This window comes from Rattus norvegicus, chromosome 4, assembly GCF_036323735.1.
Source record: "Rattus norvegicus strain BN/NHsdMcwi chromosome 4, GRCr8, whole genome shotgun sequence".
In the NCBI taxonomy this organism is placed as follows: Eukaryota; Metazoa; Chordata; class Mammalia; order Rodentia; family Muridae; genus Rattus; species Rattus norvegicus.
Window position 1 is genome coordinate 46943595 of NC_086022.1, and position 20990 is coordinate 46964584.

The 20990-nt window shown below is 38.2% G+C and overlaps 1 protein-coding gene across 1 annotated transcript in view; it reads left to right on the top strand.

The window, feature by feature from the left end:
- The first annotated feature begins 445 nt into the window (after positions 1–445).
- The window catches only part of Capza2 (capping actin protein of muscle Z-line subunit alpha 2), a 35891-nt gene continuing 15346 nt past the window's right edge, over positions 446–20990 (top strand). The window contains exons 1-6 of the mRNA NM_001009180.3: positions 446–541; positions 11354–11417; positions 12903–12954; positions 16940–17003; positions 19287–19493; positions 20225–20304. Coding sequence (NP_001009180.1) covers positions 503–541; positions 11354–11417; positions 12903–12954; positions 16940–17003; positions 19287–19493; positions 20225–20304 — 506 coding nt within the window. The 5' untranslated portion in view covers positions 446–502. The remainder of the gene's footprint in view (positions 542–11353; positions 11418–12902; positions 12955–16939; positions 17004–19286; positions 19494–20224; positions 20305–20990) is intronic.

Below are 20990 nucleotides of genomic sequence, written 5' to 3' on the forward strand. Positions count from 1 at the left end.
GATTGTGTGTGCCTATTTTAATTAAAACAGTATTTTTCCTAATACTTAAAAATGTTTTAAATTGGTACAGCTTTTCACATTTTTTGTTGGCAGCGTTCAGGACTTGGTGGGAACAAAGTCATGGGCTCAGAATGTACTCATCGCCAACCTGGTCCATATGGTCATCATTGGGTAGAGAAGGCACCAGAGCAGGATGACAGAAGATACCATAGCAATCCGACTTTGGAGGCGCTGCGCACGCGCACAGTGGCGCTCAGGCCTGCGATCAGGGGAGGGAGGCGGAGCTCTGGGGCGCGTGCGCGGCGGCTTGAGGAAGGCGGAGCTCCCGGGCGTGTGCGCAGTGGCTTGGATCCGGGAGGCGGAGCTCCGGGGCGCGTGCGCGGCGGCCTGGGCGGCGGGCCCCTCCCTTGGCGGGGGCGCGCGGCGCGGAAGACCGCACGGAAAGGGGGAAGTCAGGTGGCCGCTGCTGCCACCAGCGCCACGGTTTGTCGCCAGAAGGAAGATGGCGGATCTGGAGGAGCAGTTGTCCGATGAGGAGAAGGTAGGCGCCGCGGCGGTGAAGAGCAGGGCGGACGGGACCGAGAGCTGAGACGCAAGGGCTGGAATCTGACCCCGGGCGGGCTCTGGTGGTGGGCCGCACGCCTGCGCCTCTCGAGCGGGGTGCTGCCTCGGCTCCCGGAGGCCGGGCCCCTCCGCTCCTTGTAGGGTGTGTGCTCCGAAAATAGGAAGCGGAGCCGGGCGGCCGCGGGCCGGAGCGGGGGTGGCGGGACCGGGCCCTAGGGGTCCGGGCTGGGGAGCGGCCGACAGCGGAGCGGCGCCGCCTGGCCTGGGGCTTTCGCCGTGAGGCGGGCGGGAGGGGGAAACGGCTTAGCCGACCCTCACTTTTTCCTGCAGTTTCTCCTCCCCAACGCGAAGTGCTTCCTGGTTCTCCAGGGTGTTTCCTTCCCTCTGGAGGTCGCAGTTTCTACATCCCGCCCCCTTTCCCTCCAACCCCCTGCCATCCATTTCTTTTATTAATATTGTCATTACCTTTTTTTTTTTTAATTGCTGCTCCCATGTTCCCCGGAAGGCAGTATTGTTCACAAAGACACCTCCCCCCAATAGTTGTTTTCTGTCCAACTTGGCCGCTTCCCCCCCTTGGGGCAGATTTGGTGACATCCCATCTTCCTGATAGGACCAACTCCGAAGAGGGCGAGCGGGTGCAACTCCTTTTACTGTGTGTTAAATGCTGTGACAGCACTGGGACCAAATGCAGGACTCAAGTTCTCACATTTGTGATACGAAATCTGATTGAACTGAGACTCTTGCCCATTTTCTTTGGCGACTGAGGGCGACCTCATACCTAGGGGCGAGTACTGTGAGGGGAACTCTATACATTTTGAATATTTTCTGGAAAAGACCGAGACGTTTTTTGAAACTTAAGACTTGACTGACATGAGTGTGGTGCACTTTGGAAATGTCTGACCTTAGCTTAGTTTTTAAGTTCCAGATAAAGTACACCGGTGTGGGAAACATACTCAATTTTAGTTGGGTGTTAGAGAACCACTAAGGGTAGATAACCTAACAAAATGGGGGCAAACATACTTTAATTCACAGAGTTAGACTCTTAAGTCCATAAAAGTTGCTGTACAGTAACATTGAATAGTGTTAAGCTGTTAATTGAAAATATACCAGTGCACACTACAGGAAAAATAATGTTTGAAAGTTCTTGGAGGGATTTTTTTTCATGTTTTGTTTTCTTTCATGTACTTTTTAAGCGCTCAATTGACTTGGAAGATAGTGAGAAGAGAATTCTTAGGGTGGGATTCACATTCAGATTTTATAACAGTATTTTCTAAATTGAAGAAATCAGTGGCTTAACTTTCTAGTGAAATTTAAATAACCCAGTAAATTGAAAACAGTGTTCTTGTCACTTTTATTACCCAGTAGACTTGTACTGTTTTAGAAGGAGGGTGTTCCATATGGATCAGAAATGGATTCAATTGTAATATTTAAGACCAGTTCTTAAATCATGCTTCTCTATTGTTATTTCCTTGCTTGTGATTTTCAGGAGTAAGTTTTAAATACTTTTTACACTTGAGTTTTTGTTTAGATTTTAGGTCTAAAGAAGGGGAGGTACTATGATGTGTAATACTGTAGTTTGTATGTGCTTATCACATAAGAAAAATAGGTTGCATTTTCTTTTTTAAGTTTGAAGTAGATAGTTTTATTACCCTTTACCTGTAAGTAAATTAAGATTTTAAAAGCCTTATATAGGAGGGAAATGGCAGAGGTGAACTTTAAACCTAAGTTTGTCAGAATTCAGGTTTGCTTGCATACTTAATGACATTATGTTCCCTTGAAGTTGATTGTAGAACTATCCTGGTTTTATATCTTGGTTTTCAATTTGTTTATTTTTAAAAAGGAAGCAGTGGTTCTTTGTAGGTTCTAAATTTATGTTTTATACTTAGTGAAAATGTTAACTGGTAAACTTCTGTTTTCATCACTTTTAAAAAGAAGTTTATTTTTATGTAATGTGAACATTGTGTGCTGCTGCTTTATAGTTTCTTACTGGTCCTGTGAGATGAGACATTTTAGAAATTCGTAGTTGGGTGTGGCAGAGCAGATTTGTAATCTAAGTACTGAGGAAACTGGGGCTGGAGGATCTCTAGGTCTGAGGCCAGCCTATAGAAAGCAACAACAGAAAGAGATTGACTGGGCGTTGTAGGCATACCTGTAATCCCACTACCCTGAAGGCTGATCAGGAGGAAAAAGTTTCAGTCCGACCAAGTTTAGCTTGATTTTCTGAGTTACGAGCCAGTCAGAGCTACACAGGGAAACTCTCTCTCAAAAACAAACAAACAGAAGGGGGAAAGTATCTAGGACACTAGGCTGAATGTACTGTGATTTTTATGGCTTAATTTCTTTTGGCCACAGTGTTAATAAGGAAGTAAATTTAGCTGAAGAAACTATGAAGTTCCTTAACAGCATTAATTTGTCATAGTGTGACTCTGTAAATTTTACATAGTTATAGAAACTCCAAGCCAGAAAGAGTTTTTCTTTCTTATTCTTTCTTAGTTCATTTGAATTGTATAATAAAGCATTTTCGTGAATTTGACACTGTATGAAATTGTTATATAGAGCTCAAAGAGAACCATTCTCAAACTCTGCTGAAGGAGGACAGTAATAGTTGAGAGAGTTTTCTCCCTGGACCAGTGAGCACACTTCTATGGCGGCTGCTCTTGGTACTGCAGCATTAGTGAGCCTGGAACAGTATATCGAGTGGAGGATGACCTTGAACTTTTGGTCCTCCTACTTGTACCATGCACTCTGTCTTGCTGAGTTTAAAGCTGGGGATGAAGCCTGGACTTTGTCAAGCCTCCTTCCAACTAAGCTTTATCTCTGGCCCCCTCCATTTCTATACATCCCTGTTCTCATTGCTGTAGTCACGTAGGTCCTATATTTCAAGTTTGCTTTGTTAAATTCTTTTCTGCTTGACCTGTACCTTAGAGCAAAATTTTGTCATCTTTATGATCATGATCAAAAATGTCTTACACAAATAATTTGTTTCTTGTTTGTAAAAAATAATTATGTTAGTATTGAGTTCATAATCTCTGGGTTGACAAGATTATCAGGTTGTAACAGAATTTCACCAATCAAATAGTACAGTTAGGTCAATAGTAGCATTTAAGAAAGAAATAAAAATTAAAGTTAAGAGACCTAGAAATTGTGTCAGATCTGTTTTTTCCTTTCTGTTGCATTCGCTATGGGCAAGTGTGTGTGTGTGTGTGTGTGTGTGTGTGTGTGTGTGTGTGTGTGTGTGTGTGTGTGTGTTGGGGGGGCGTTTGTAGATTAATTCCTCTGGCTACTTATATTCAAACTATTCTTTTCTATAGTCTCAAAAAATACCAGTGCCTAGTGCTTGGCATGATGATGCACCTCTCCAACCCCCACACTCAGGGAGCTTGGAGCCATCCCAAACTAGTGGCTTTGTATTCCTTTCTACTTGGAAAATTGTGACACTTTTCATATATGCTGTTTAATCATGCTCTGGTCCTTTTCTAACATCTTGAGTAGGTTTATCTCTTGGCCTTAGGTTCTGCTGAACTTTGTGAATATATTTGTAAATATGAGTAGTAATTGGCTCTTCAGAGGACTTGTGTTCAATTCCCAGCACCCACATGGAAACTCACAACTTTTTGTAACTCTGGTTCCGGGGTTCCAACACCCTCACATAGAAACACATGTAGGCAAAACACCAGTGAACATAAAATAAAAACAAGTCATTTTTTAAAAAGATAGAAATGTTATTCTTGCAATTCAGTTCAGATTATTGGCTCATTTAATCTCTCTTGAACTTAATAAATCATCATTGGTACTAAGTACAATTTTTTTTTAATGCTCTCTGGTTTACTTTTCTTCCTTGTTCTATAAGTACAGAAGTGATGTCATCCATAGCACCTGCCAGTACCCTGCATGCAACTAGTAAAATGGTTCAGTGAGTAAATAAATGAATAGCCTATAGTTCACAGAGTTGAAAGAAAACCTGTGTCATGAAGAATAAAAGCATATAATGTCAGATTTTTCTATGGAAATCTAGCTGTCTTAATTTTTTTTTTCCTAAATTTTGCCATTGGTTTTTAGAGTCTATTAATCCCTGGTGTTTTGTGAGGTACAGGTGTTTGCAGTTCAAATGCTAAATGTAATTTATATATGAGCAGCTTAAAATATTTTCCCCTCCTATAATATAACTGACTTAAGAAATCTTGTTATGCAAATAATTTCGAACTGCTAGATTTCACCTTAATGTATAGTTAATAGCGCCTTAACAAAAAGTAGGCTTGACTAGTAAGCTCTTTTGGAAAAGCTCATTCCTAATTTAATCTTGTGGATGAATTCTGTTGAACCAATATCTACTGTAAGCAAGAATTTCATATCAGCTAAAATATAAATAGAATTTCTTAGACTTCATTCAATGAGAAATTTTTATAGAATATTTCAGGACATTTGAGAGCCATTTTTCATAAAGAATAGAACTTAGCATTTCAGTGTAAAAATCACAGATCCAGAAATAGCAGAATAACAAAATCATTATCTAATGGCTTGGTTTTTTATAAAAGTTGAAAAATATCTCAAGCTTCACTTTTTAAAAATTTTAGTTTATAGACTGGGAAATTTTTAACAGAATACTTGCTTGTCATAATAAGGCCTTGAGTTCAATTGCCAGCACCAAAAATAAGTTTAATAAATTAAACTTAGGTTTATGGGAGTTTAAAAAAATGCTTTTCTAGAGTTTGTGTTGATTTGATAAAAAGCCAACTGCACATGGATACCATGAAGTCGAATGGGATCCTAACTTTTTTGTGTTCTGTCACTTGATGTTTGAACAGTCACTGGTAAAGTGAGGAGTGTTGATATATGGAAAAATGAATGCACTACAAATGCCAGAAGATTTAAATGATTTTTGTAGCTCTGTAGGACACAATCTATCATAGAGTGGGAAGATGTTTGTAATATAGTGTTGTTTTTAAGAATTCTGGTCCTGGGACTGGTGAGACGGCTCAGCAGGTAAAGGCACTTGTTGCCAACTCATAGCCAGTGCTCTACTTCCAGAGTCTAGAGTGGAAGGAATGAACTCTCTAACAGGTGAATGAATGAATAGTGGGAGGAATGAACGCTTAACTCTTTGACCCCATATATGCTTCATGGTGTGTGCATACACACCACACACACATGCACAGAGTAAATAAATGTTTAAAAATACTAATACAATACTATTATACTAAGGCTAGTATACTAACATATTGTTTCATGACTTTTCTTGGGAAGAACATAATCAAATGTCTGTGCAATCCAGCTTAGACACAGATAACAGACCAATGAATCGACTGCACTCAAATGTAGGTTGGTATCTCTGTTAGTTCATTGGTTATTATAGTTGGTATTGCTTACAGCTGTAGCACCAAGTAGTTCTACTTCAGCATGGGTGAAGCTGCTAGAAAGCTGTCATGTGGCAGAGGCACTCATTTCCCTCATTGTAGACAGGAAGCACAGAAAAGGAAATGCAGAAGGGACCAGGGCAAAGTAGAGTCCTCATGTACACTCTTCTAAGAGATCTTCCAGCTAGGCTCCCACCCCTACTTCCCAGTAATGCCATTAAACCCTGTATCCATCAGGGGATTAATCCACCGATTAAAGAGAATCCAGTCACTTCTCCATACCCCTCAGAGAGCAACTGGGTCCTAGTCTGTGAGCTGGGGGCAGGGGAGGAGCATTTCATGTATATACCACAATATCTGGCCATTCTAATTAGATGATAACTCATTAGTGGTACTTCTAGGTTTTTTTTCCAACACAAAGTAACTACTAAGTGTCAACTATGGGGCATTGGTAACTTTTATTTGTGTGTTATTAGTCAACAAATATCAAAGGGTTTGCTGTTTGCCAGGCACCATTCAAAAGTAGCCAGATATGGAGGTGCACAGACAAAATCTTCGTCTTGTTTTCTTTGGTTCACAGCTAAATCGGAAATAGATTATTGAGGATTTTAGAAAAGGGCGTGGAAACTTAGCTGTTTTTGTTATTGTTGCTTATATCAATTGTGTTGTGCAGTTCCATACATGCATATATTGTGTTCTTGTTATCCCCACCCCAGTTGGTTTTTATTTCCCTCCTGTTGCTGCCAATTCCTCTTCCTCTTTGCAGATACCATTTCCTATTTTTGAGGCTTCTTTGTTGTCTCGTGTCCCACAGAGTTTAACTAGAGCCATCTGCATAACCTTGGGTTTAGAACTTTGTATTATAGCCTGGTATGCTCACCAGTGAGTACACAATTGAGTAGTATGCCTCCCTCTTTCAGAATCTGTTAAGTTTCCAGCAGTCCGGTAAGTAGTAGGTGGTAGGGACCCCGGAGCCACCTCTCCATCTGAAGCTGCTTGAGTTCATAATTGGCTTTCTTGTGTTTAGAAGACAGCATTTTAAGCCCTTTTCCTATCTTGTAGCTCTTAGATTGCTTCCTCCCCACTTTCACAGCCCTCCTTTATTCTCAGTATCTTGTGCAGGCACGAGACTCTACATTTGTTTCCATTTACTGGAAAGTGAGACTTCTTTGATTAAGTCTGAGCGTAGTGTTTGTCTGGCTTTGAGTATAAACATATATTTAAAAGGCATTTGGGGTTATGTCACTTTAGCTGTACAATAGTGTAAGTTTCCACTAGGACTTCATACCTTCTTAGCCATGGGGTTTTGGCTGGATTTACAGTGCTAGTCATCTAGTGCTAGTGCTCTTCTGTGGAGTTAACCTCAAATAGAATTGGAAAGCAATTGGGCAAGGGCCATTACCCTTTTACTACTACAGTAAATTTTTTTTTATTTGTACAAGTGTTTTGCTTGCATATCTGTGACTACCTCAGTATCTTAGCAAGATGGCACTTTTTGTCATTGTAACAGACACATTTTTGTTACTTCAGAAATACAAAGTAAAGTTCTTCTGAAATTTCACAAAGTCCTAAGTGGCACTGTTTTAGTTCTGCCATTCAGTTTGGATATAAGAGAAAGCTCGTGCTGTCTTTTGGTCACATAGTGCAATAATAATCCATCCATAGAACAAAAAAAAAATCACATTTGCTTTTACACTAAAATTAAAACTGACAAATTCTGAGGTGTGTACCTTTTCTTTAGAAGCAGCTAAACATTTTGAACATAAGTACTAATTTGTATCATATATATACATATATATAGTAGTATTTTAGTTTTGACAGGTCTATATGCAGCATGTGTCATACAAGAATGTTAAAAACTACTTTGAGTCTTAAGCTTATACAATAAAAGTTTATTTTTTGAACATGCAGTCTTCCATTGTTAGCATGGTCATGACTATGACTTTTGTTTTAATGCTTTCTAACAGCTCTTTACCTGGGAGGAGGCAGTTAAGACGGTTAACATAATCATAATAGATGGAATTGTAGGCTTAGCAAGTGAACCTAATAGTTAGATCCATTGCCTTTGCCTTAAAAGTATATGGTTTCCTCCCCCTACCCCTTTTTATTTTTAGGTTAACATATACATTTATTACTTTATGTTGCTGTGATAAACACTATGACCAAAAGAATAAGGAAGAGTTTCTTTTGGCTTATGATTTCAAAGGCTTAGAGACCATCCTGACAGGTCATTACAGGAAGCAGGGTGAGGTTATAAGTTCTCAAAGCCTGTCCGCAGTGATGTACTTCCCTCCCTCAAGGTCTTACCTCCTAAAGGTTCTATAACCCCCTAACCTGTGCCCCCAAATGGGGATCAAGTATTCAAGTACATGATCCTATGGGAGACATGCTTCAGACCACCACAGCATACAAATAATGGATTCTACCAAGGAGTTCTATATACATCTGTGTGGTTATACTTTGTTGTCATTCATTCCCCGTCCCCACTACCCTTCTCCATGCTGTCCTCTTTCCCAAAGATCTGGTTCCCTTTATTCCCAATTAGTAAGAATGTGAGACTTTTAAGCCTCCATAACCTTAAGAGCCAATTCCAATGTATCTCTGTATCCTTTTGGCTGTGTTTCCTTAGAAAACCCCAGCAAACAGTTACTGGAATTCCTTAGGTGTTGCTAAATTGAAGACTTAGGAACCAGCATCCATTATAAATTTCAAGTGTTCAATAAATGTTAGGTTCTATTAATTGTTTTGAAATATAATCCATCTAAGTAGACAGTATTTATGGACTATTTACTGAACCGAGTATGATCCTAGAGGCTGAGCCCAAAACAGATTTCATAGTAAAAACAGGTCTTAAAACAATTCTGAGTGTAAGGCAAAGAGGAATGAACAAGGCACAGAGATAGAGTAGAGAAGGATTTAGGCAATGCTGCTTGAAAAGGGGGTGCTTCAGTAGGAGGCACCTCAGCTAGGTCTCAGACAAGCAGAAAAGGTAAGAGTCAGCACCAGTTCTTTGGTCCTGTAACTCAGACTAGTTAGTATTCTCATATATATTCATTCATATTCTCTCTCTCTCTCTCTCTCTCTCTCTCTCTCTCTCTCTCTCTCTCTCTCTCTCTGCCTGCATTCTCCTTCCCTTCTCCTATCTTCCTTTTGAAAGTGGTCATTACCTCCTCATCCACCCTCCTCGGGATACACGTTGTCCCTATTACTTCAGTGAATTGGGTCCCACAAAGATAAGCAGCTTTACCAGTAATCAAGTAGTTTCTATCCCTCAGATGCCCAGATGCTGAGGCCTCCTTAACGTCTCTCTCTATGATGGAATGTTTGTGGGCCCAGTTTTATGTAGTTCTTGGCAGGTAACACAGCTACTTGGGACTTCAAAAGTACAGTGACTGTGCTAGAGGACAGTGGCCCACAACATTCCACTCCTGGTTCTTACACCTTTCCCTTCCTCAGTGGTCTTTGAGCCTTGGAGGGAACGATGCAGATGTTCCGTTCAGACCTATGCATTCAACAGTAACTCTTAGCACTTTTGGATATTTATGAATCTCTGAAGTAAAAAAACACCAAGGGCAAAACCAGAATATAAAAATGAAGCTTTTCTGACCAAAACTGATAGCAGAATTGATTGATGGGTATAACTATTTAGAAGGAAATTTCACCGACACATCCTTCTTATATAATATGCCTTTTAATAGTATTCTTAAACATTTTTGAAGAAACCTAGTTTTCTTTTCAAAATGGGCATACAATAAAAGTACAGACTTTTAGCATGTACAAAGTAATGAACTCACTACCAAATCTGGACATGCCATAGTTCCATCACCCTCACACTCCCGTATTTTTTTTCTTTTCCTTATTTTTCTCTAGTCATTCCCTTTCCTACCCATTCCAGAACTCCTCTCCTTTGTTACCAAGTCTCCTCCCTTGAGACAGGACCATTCACAGTATTTACCTTTATGATGGTGCAAAGGTAGTCACACCCTTTTAGTTAGTGAAAACCCTTTTTCAGATTTTGAGTTTAGTTCTTATCCTGGGCTAGGAATATATGGTGTGATAGGCTTTTGAGACTGTGATCCTACCTTCCAATTAACCATGGAGACATTAAGCTGAACACTGGACACTAGTGCATGTATTGTGTGTGGCAAGTGTTGGAGCTTGATAGATAAAATGAATGAAATACTTTTGATTTAGCAATGTCTTTAACTAAAAATGGGTTTATTGGATGTGCAACCCTAATATTAGTTATAAAGCATATGTACTATGGTCGAAATGTTGTATGCAAAAAGTCTTAAAGAATATCACTAACCTTTTTAGTTTCTCTTTTCTTTCCAGTACAGTACTTTACAATTAATTCAAGTTGTTTCATGTATCAGTAGTTCCTTTTTATTGCTAAGTAATTACATTATATAGCTGAGTCACAGTTTATTTTTCCAGTGGCCTGTTTGTGGAAGTTTGGGTTGTAAATTATTTCCAGTTTTGAATAAGTTTTGGTGTGGAACTAAAGGAGTGTGTATGCGTGTGTGTGTGTGTGTGTGTGTGTGTGTGTGTGTGTGTGTGTAATAATTTGGAATGATATTATTGTATTTTAAGGCATTTGCCTAACTATAAGAAGTGCTAAATATTTTCCACGTTAGTTGTACATTGTACAGCTTTACACTCCTGCAAGTATTGGAGGGTGCTGCACTTGTCATGAGCTTGGACCAACAATTTTCATATCTTAGCCTTTCTGTTTTGCACTGAGTGGTATTTCCTGATTTCTCTGTCAATATTCTGATGAAGAATACTGAGCGTACATTTTTGCATATGTATATGTCTTGTGCTTGCAGTATTTGGTGAAGTATGAAGTATCCATTCATGTAGTTTGCTCAGCTGTTTTTGTTGTTTTTTTTCTCTGTTAAGTTTTCAGAGTACTTTTGGTAGTTTTAAATGGGTTTGCTGGTAAAGTTTTGTATTTGGATAAAGTATTTGGGACCAGAAGCTCAGGGTCTTGTGTATTTTGGAATGCTTGCATGCACTGTACCTGGTTTTGAGTCAATCAGCTGCCATCATATAACTATTTAATTGCATCTTTTCTCATATATGGCCATTATGAATTTCTTTAGTTTAAAAGAAGTAAACTTGTGAGAAAATGTTTACGTGTAGACAGTTTTAAATTCTTGATTGTATTAATAAGTTAATCTTAGTATATGTGCTGCTGAAGCGAGCACTTAATAAGTTAATCTTAATCTTAAGTTTTATCTTCATTTAGTCTGTATAGTGTAAGTATATTAAAATGATTAAAACAGTAATAGCAAACGTGTTTGAGTGTAGAAATGTTAAATACTTTAAAATCATTTTCTGTAGAACTTTGAAATTAACGAAATATTGATTGGGGTTTTTGTCATTTTAGCAGAATGTGTAGTGTGATATTTATGTCTTCATTTCTATCTTAGGTACGTATAGCAGCAAAATTCATCATTCATGCCCCTCCTGGAGAATTTAATGAGGTTTTTAATGGTAAGTCTTTAAACTTTAAAACCATTCATTTATTTATTTCTTTATTTTTGTGGACATGTGTGCCATGACGTTTGTGTAAAGGTCAAAGGATAACTTTGCATGAGTTGGTTTTCACCTTCCACCATGAATTCTGAGGATCCAACTCAAATCGTCAGGCTATCCCCGGCCAAGTACCTTTACATCTGAGCCCTCTTGAGCTCCCATGATGTGTTTAATTCATAGCACTAAGACTTGATGTATTAATCCTTTCCCTTAAGAACCATCTTGTTTTATTTATTTTTAAGTAAATGAAAAGTACCAAAAGTTAGTAAACGTGGTAATATTTATCTGTTCCTTGCAAGAATGTAGGACAGAAAATGTTCCTGCCCCTTTGTGACAAACTGTTACCTGTTTAATTATGTTTTCTACGGAGCAAATTCATTTGAAATCAATGAATATATTGTTAAACTAAGAAGCATAGTCCTAAGTGTTTTCTGGAAGTTATATCAGACCATTTTTATGGTGCAGATTATCCTTAGTTCTTTAGAAAACTTATATCTGCCTGCAGCAGCTGTTTAAACTGACCTTTTTTTCACCTTAGTTCCCTCTTTTGTTACCTGACCAAAACCTTTTTTAAAAATACCGTGGCCGTAGTGCACATTTTTTTCTTTATGTATACGAATACACTGTGGCTGTGTTCAGACACACCAGACAGAAAATGCCATCGAATCCCATCACAGATGGTTGCGAGCTGTTGCTGTTCTGGATTCTCTAATGAAAGGCATGCTCGCACACGCACACACATACACACACACACACACACACACACACACACACACACACACACACAGCCTTACATTTAATGTGGCTTAAATAGCGCAATGGTTGGGCTACTCCCAAGCTTCCATGTTGTTAATGCCTCCCCTTCAATACTTCTGAATCTGAATTATTACTTATTAAGATCTTTATTCCGGTTTTGCTACCATAGACCCAATGGTGACCTTGGGTCACTCTTCCCTGGCTCTTACATGATTGATACTCAGTCTTAACAGATCTCAAGCCTGCATCTTCTCTTCCGAGCAATGGCAATTCTGCTTCTTCTTCAGTTCCTCCTTGCCTATGAATCCTAAAGTCCTGCCTCTGTGTCCCTACCCAGCCATTGGCCACCGGCAACTTTATTTACCAACCAGATCCAGCTGGGGCCAGGGACTTTAAGTTTCTCATAGGTGGAGTCTTACAAAATTCCCAAATAACATTATACAGACAATAAACTAAATCCACAACAGTAAGCCACCATGTGGTTGCTGGAATTGAACTCAGGACCTCTAGAAGAGCAGTCAGTGCTCTTAACCACTGTCTTCGTGATGCATATTTATGGACAGTTTGGTCACTAGAAAATTTGATCATGCTTGTATGGAAGGTATTAATTTCTAACTAAAACAAACTATGTTCCTTACAGTATTTAAACAGAAAAATAATAATATATAAAATAATATTGTTTTGCAGATGTTCGATTATTGCTTAATAATGATAATCTTCTCAGGGAAGGAGCAGCACAGTGAGTATTCTATGTTTCCATAGCTAAAGTTACTGGGAGAGAAAAGATGTGTAAAGGTGATAGTGAAACACTAATCCTTGACATAAGAGTTTCTGAAATACACTTAAAGTTTGTGTAACTGTATATATGAGAAATCACAGGGGTAGTTAGGGACAAGTGTGAGATGAAATGCTCTTTTACGATTGCCACTGTCTTACATAGTTGCTGTCTTACATCACTCATATTCTTTGTATAGTTTCTCAAAACTAAATATTCATTTCATACCATTGGAACTCATGTCAAGGCATCTGAAATGCAGAGAGATACTTTAAACCAGTGATTGGCCTTAGAATTAATCTGGTTTGGTGTCTTTTGAAATACTTTTGAACAAAAAAAAAAAATTGAGATCAATTTTTCTTCTCCTTTGCTTTGAATTGTTTAAAATGTTCCAACTTGTGTACTGGCTCAGTGAATAAAGCATGTACCACATGAGCGTGAGGATCAGAGTTCAGATCCTGAACCCAAATAGCAGCCAGATGCTGCAACACACAGCTGTAATCGTAGTGCTCCTCTAGTGAAAAATAGGAGGTGAAGACTGTAAGTCCCAGAAGCTTTCAGGCCAGGTAGTGTGCTTTACTCAGCTCTGGTCAAAAACCCTACCTGAATTCAGATAAAGAGCAAAGACTGGCACCTCCAGTTGTAATCTGACCTCTGCATATCACTCACATACAGAAGTATGTATGTGTGTGTACACACATACACACACACACACACACCACATCACATCACACACGTTTTCAAATCTCAACTTGAATTTTCCCTCAAAATAAGTGATTGTCACTCGCTGTAATAAAGCTGTCCACACCTTGGATAGCCTATGTTTAGGAGGCATTGCAAAAAACGGAGTCCCCATTACCAGTTCTCCAGAATAAATGGATAACCATTAATATGGGTCCTCTTCAGTTGCTTTTCATACTGAGTTTCTATGATGAATTTCTACCTCTTTCCTAGATGTGTACCTTTCCTCCTTTGTTTTACCCTTAGACTGTGGCTGCATCTTTTCTAATCTCTCTCTTTCCCTGGAAAAAGGGCTGGCATTATTCTTTAGAATGGATTGAATTGATGCATCTTTACTAAAAGCCAAAACTTCAGTATGATTCAAAGTCAAGTCAGACTCACTAAGAGCCTGTAGTATAGAATCTAGAACACTAAAATATCTCCAAATCCTCTCTTAGTCAGCAGCCAAAAGAAATCAGTTAGGAAATCAGTAACCCTCTTAGAATTTTTTTTTTTCATCTGATTCAGACATGTCCAGTATCAGGCCACATGATACAAAATAGAATACCAGAGACATATGAAAGGCCTTCAGAATCCAAAGACAGAACACTTTAATTTCTATTTTGAAACAAAAATGAGGTTTATTTTCTTTTATTGTGTATGTGTGTTTGTATGCATTTGGGTATGTGCTTGTGAGTGCTGGTATTTACAGAAGGCAGGAGAGGGTATTGAATCTTCTGGAAATGGTGGTTGTAAGCTATCCAGCATGGGTGTTTTAACCTGAACTTGGATCCATTGCAAGTGCAGTGTGTGCTCATAACCACTGAACCATCTCACTAACCAACCCCTCTGGCTGATTCTTAAATGCCGAGTAATCTACTTCTCTTAGAAGGGACTTTGGAAGCCATTTAATGCAAACTTGGTTTTATAAGGTAAATGATAGGATTGGAGCAAAACTCACCGTATTCTGGCTGCTCCATTATTGAGTATGTTTTGCACTGTTTAAAGATAAATGAAGGTTGGTGCTATGAGCAATAATGGCTTGGGTCCACCTAGATTGCTATTTTTAAGTATTTACATTTTTTAATTGCAGCTTTTACTAGAAAAAATGAATACTATTCATTTCAATTTATGAATAAAACCTTTGAAGTAAATAATTTAAGGGTGAGTGTATTAGTTACTTTTGCATTGCTGTGATAAAATACCCGATATAAGCAACTTAAGGGGGAAAAGATTTAGTTTAGCTCATGGTTTTGGAGAGTTCTAATAATAATGGCGAGAAAATAATAGCGACAAGAGCAAGTGGCCCAAGTTGTGAGAATCAGGAAGCAAGACCAGAGGCCAGAGATGAGTATAACTTTGAAAGCCATGCCCCAGTGACCTCCTTTCACCAGCAGACCTCACTTCCTCAGACTTCCACAGCCTCTCACAGTAGCCATACCAGATGTGAAACGTGACCTTTTTGTGGGCAATGCAAATACAAATTCCTGACAGAATAACCACATTGAGGTTATTCTTAGGAAAATTACTTGATGTGTTGCAAGTAATTTCTGTTCTGCCTTCCTGTCTGTGTCTCTGTCCATAAACATCCATTTTGAAAATGCTACGCTGGGAATTTCGAGAGGTAGTGATTTGATTTTACATTGGTGTCTTTATACTTACTATTATTATTGTAGTACTTATAGTCTTAAAGTGTAAAACTCTATCCTGTTAAGTGGAAAACATTTTCTAGATATCATAGAATGGTATCAATTTAATAGAACACAATTTGGTTCTGTGTATATGTCATACCTTGGGTCTTTGCTACACACATATTACATAGTTACCTCATAGATATATTATTCATCACTCATTAGACTAGAGAAGTCTTGAGTCTGTCTCGTCACTATTAGCTGAGTTTCTGCTGTGGGCTTTTATGATGATAGTTTTGCCACTTTCGGTTTTTAATCATCAACATGCTTCATTGTATATACTACTGCCATATTAATCTTTAGAGGCATTTCTATAACTGCTTAGCCTCTCTAAATAGTTGTTCTGTCTTTAAGACCATTTGGGGTTTGGTGAGATGGCTTAGTAGGTAATGGTGCTTGCTCCCCAGCAATGCACGCCTAATGACTTGAGAGTTCAGTCTCCTGAACCTGTGTACAGGTGGAAGGAGAGGACCAGCTCCATGAAGTTGTCCTCTGACCCCCACACATACAGCCTGACAAACCTTCCCTCATCATCACATACAAGCACAATGATAATAAATAAACAATTTTAAAAATCTAGTGCAACTCAGTAAATACCGATGAGCAACTGCTTGGTTTTTCCTGTGACTTTGGACCACTTCTATGGTTCTTCTAATTAAAACATTCTTTTTACCCCATTATCCTGCTCCCCTCCCAATCCTCTCTCTTCTGAATGTGTGTTGATGTATGTATTTAAATATGTGCATGTGAGGAAGCCTGAGATTGGCATGGGTTCTTTGTCTCTCTTGCTCTCTAGCTTATGTTTTGAGTCAGGGGGTTGCACTGACTGAAGCTCACTCTTTTGTTAGACTTGCTGCCCGCTTAACCCCTGGGGTTAGCCCATTTCTGTCCTTAGCATTGGGATTACAGAAATGCTCTGTCTTTTACTAGGTTCCTAGAGACCTACCTGAATGTAGGTCTTCATGCATGTGCAGTAAACATTTACCCATTAGGCCATCTTCCTGAACCATCTCCCACTTTCTAGAAGACCAAGCCTACTTAATTTCTTAGCATCACATTCATGAAATTATTCTAGAGTTTTCTTTTGCCTGAATAGTATAATTCCTCGAAAATGTGTTAGTAACTCTTGGATCTTATTTTCTATTTTTTTGCTACTACTTGATGCTCTCTTTAGGTATTCTCGTGTGTTCAACTAAAAGACCTTTGGCAATAAGAACTGCTTGAGTATCCAAGTACCTGGTTGTTTACTAATTTCTTGAATAATTGTATATATACATTATATATTTATAATCGCTGCTTTCAGGTTCTTCTATAAGAGGCCATATATTTACTGGTTATGTTTTATTTTGCCAAGTTAAAAGCTGCATATCACTACTTGGTTTTTAAACAGCCATATCTGTATTCTAACTATAGTTAATAAAAGATAGGTAAATTAATTGCAGTTTTATCAAGTACAACATATATAGTATAGATTAACTGGCAGGTGATTATTTAAAGCATTACTACAGTTTTAAGTAATTGGCCTTTTTCTTTTTTAGTGCATTTGCACAGTATAACCTGGACCAGTTTACACCAGTAAAAATTGAAGGCTATGAAGATCAGGTATGTTTCATAAAACACCAAATCACACTGCTCTTTGTTTTGTTTATAAAAACTTATCCTGGAAGAATTATGAGATGGTGTAACATTACTCATTTTAATTGAAGGCATTTAATGGCAAAATAATTAAAATGGTCATTTTTATTTTTGGAAGTAGTATTATCAGAAAGTCAGTTTTAGCCCTAAGCAGGTGTACTGGTTCTAATGACCTCTTTTGGCCTCCATGGGCCGCTGCATTCACATGAACAGGCAGGGGTACTCATACATACACATAATTGCACACTTGTTATTGTTTCATTTCTCCAGAGATTGAATAGGTTACCATTACAAACAGTATTATATCAAATGTCTTTATATTCCTGGTAACATTGACAATGGTTTTCTTTAGATAAATCCTTAGAAGAAAATTTGCTGCATTAATGAAAACATCTTTTAAAAATGTTTAATGGCTGCTAAAGTTATTTTAACAGATTAGCTTAAAAACTTAGTTAATACTTAAAACCAAAAACTTCCTTAGAGAGTGGTGTACACTAACTTTACACATGAGCATATGTTTAAAAGCTAAAGATGGTAACAAGAGCCAGTGGGCTGGTTCCTCGGTAAAGGCACTTGCTGTGCAAACCCGGTGACCTGATTTTGATCCCTGGAACCCACAGTAGAACAAATAACCTGACTCTGAGAAGCTGTCTTCTGTACCATTGGCTATGTCTAAAGTAAATTTTTAAAGTTATCTGTTGTAAATAAAAACAATAAGAAAAAAAAAAAAAACAATGATAAGGATTTACAACAAAACTTCACCATTTTTTAATGGTGCTTTCTCCTCCGGAAAAGACTTATAAACACTTGTAAATAAAGAGATGACATATCAGTAATAGATTTGTGGATTAAATTATACTATTAACATCCTGGGATATTATGCAACTAGTAAAGAAAATAGTGAGAGATTGCTAGTAGAGGGTTTCCATAGATGTTTATGTATAGAAAATGTCAAGTATGTGTGGATTAAGAAGAGAGCAGAGCCTGTTTTAGCCAAAAGGCAAAGCTTTCTTCAGGGTACAAACTGCTGGTTTGTCCCCAAGTGAAGGAGATGTAGCACTGCCACAAAGGAGCTTGGGGTCTTATAGGGTACTTTTAGTTGGGCAGAGTGGCAAGAGAGCATTAAGGAAAAGGAGCTGCATATAGTTTGCCTGGGGTCGTGGTCAGGGGTCCTCTGGCTGTTAGGATAGCAGAAGGCTATAGTCAAGGTCTGTTAAGATAAGAGGTTAGTGGACTTCCAAGTAGTAGAGAACATTCAACTTCCATTTCCCCAATGAGGTGGGGTCACACATTGTCATCCATCTTGGTGCCTTACATGATTACATGTTGGGCCAAAGCTCTGGGCCAACCCAGCAAATTCATAAAGATGTATATGTTTGTATAATTTTATCATTTTTGAAAACAATGACCCACAAACCATGTATGTGTGAGGATAAATAGATAGGTGTGCATATTTATCTAATGTGGCATTTTATTACCAAAACATTTTTACAAAGTTAATTGTTATGTTGTCAGCACGATTTATACCAGAAGGATGGGTAAGTCTTGTAGGTCAGCATTTACTAGCTAGGACAGCTACAGGAGAAAAGGGTTTTTGTTTTTAAGTAAGATACAAAGTAAAAGGCTTATTCATATATTAAATGTATATAAATACATAAGTTATGTTTTACATTTTTGGAAGTTAGTAGTGATTAGTTTTTAAGAAACGAGCACATTTGGGGAACAGAAAGACTGAGCGCCACACAGGGCTAAAGGGCTGCCTCACTGATTAAACTATTGATTGATAAGGCCTCAGGTTTTAAGGATTAAACCATCAGATTGATAAGGCCTCGGTTCTTAAGGATTCTTGGCTGCCATCAGAAATAGTAAACTGCCTCTTTGAGTGGGTAGGTAGATCGATAAATGGAGGTCATCTCCAACACTTTCCCCACTCAGTATCCAAAAATCGTTTGGAAAGATATGTTAATGTATACTAAGAGAGAATACCCTCAGTATCCTTGTGCCTACTCTCCCCCACCCCCCAACCTGGAGCTGAGGACCAAACCCAGGGCCTTGTGCTTGCCAGGCAAGCATTCTACCACTGAGCTAAATCCCCAACCCTGTGCCTACTCTTTTAAAATATATTTTCACAGTATAATTTAAGCAATTGTTTCAGTGTAATTGTACAGTTTCAGAAAGGGTCTTAAAGCAAATATTTATTACTGTGTGTTCATGTTAATATTTTTTCCTAAATTTATTTGAAAATTGAAGGTCTTGATAACAGAACATGGAGACTTGGGAAATGGAAAATTTTTGGATCCAAAAAACAGAATCTGTTTCAAATTTGATCATTTAAGAAAAGAAGCAACTGATCCAAGGCCCTATGAAGCAGAAAATGCCATTGAATCCTGGAGAACTTCAGTAGAAACTGCACTGCGAGCTTATGTAAAAGAGCATTATCCCAATGGGGTCTGCACTGTGAGTCGTCAGTGGGCTGTTCTTCCCTGTTGTTTCTTATACAGATGTGCCAGTTTATAGAATTCCTTGAAATAATAGAAGTATATAGAACTAACAGCTTATAGCTTCTAACTTTTTTCTTTCAAGAATGTTTATCTTTCTAAATAAAATTTATTATGATAGCCCCAAACGGTAAACTAATTGTATGTTAAGTTAAATTCAGATAGACACTGGATTAAAGGATATGATGGTGCTCTCTTTAGTCATCTTCCCATGTTCAGCTTAAATTAACTTTTATTTAGTTACAGAAATCTTAAGAGAATCATTTCAGTTTATACCTTAATTTCCTGTTGTTTTAATGTTATTTGTTCATTGATTTAACTTTTTTTTTCAGAATGAAATATAATAGTATAACTAAATGGGTTTGTTTTTTAATTTTCCTAAGATTGTAACCAGATAGGCTCTTCAGCATCTGAGTTTGGTCTTCTCCAGAGCCATAGTGAGCTTTCAAAATGCACATGAGATCCTGAAAAAGCCTCTGCTTGGAATCTTTCAGAGGCTTAGGGTAGAATCCAGGCATCTGAGAGAGATTTGTGAAGCCATGTGGCCTTGGTTCTGTTTACCTGTCCAACCTAAAATTACCATACATCATAGTTATGCCCACTTTCTGTGGTATCTTATAGATACTTAAAGGGGGACATTGTTTGGCCTTAACTAAACTCACTGTTGTTCTTGTTTTCTTTGCCAATAAGGTGTATGGCAAAAAAGTAGATGGGCAGCAAACCATTATTGCATGCATCGAAAGCCATCAGTTTCAAGCAAAAAACTTTTGGTAAGTTAAAGTTTTTGTTCACTTAATTTTAACAATGTTTATAGTCCATATAACTTAGACTGTACCTTCTGTGTGACTGTGTGACTAAGAGCAATGTAAACTTGATAAATAAAACTGCTGTCCTTTGAGAATTTGAAAGATACTTGCTTCATAATGATGATCTGAGTCATTAGAGTGCAGTAAAGCCTTTGACACTCACCAAAGAGTGTAGGAGAGCAGAGTGATTGGGAAGGGAACTGGCAGCAACTTAAGCAAGTGTGTGTGCTTGCAAACAGACCAGGTAGCACCCCATCTGCTCATTCTGAAAATGGGGTGTTCTTGTGTCTTACTCAAGAGAGGGGGACAGAAGCAGTTTAAAAAAAAAAATAACTAAGAACCAGGAGTCTTCTTTAAATTTGGGAACTTTAGGTTAGTGGATTTTTTTCTAGATAGTGTTCTTTTGGACAGTGTGAGAAGGTAGAATTACAGTCATGCTTTGTAACTGCATATATAATAGTTATTTGTACAAAAATCTGCCTTCCCCATGGTGATATATCAGGTGTTTAGAACATTGCTGAACTTTATTCTGAATTTGTATATCATAAAATTCTAAGGTTCTCTAAGATGTTTATTAGTTTAAACTGAAAGTTTGGGCCACCAACTTTCACACATGATGGATATCAGTAAAAATGATGAAAATGTTTAGA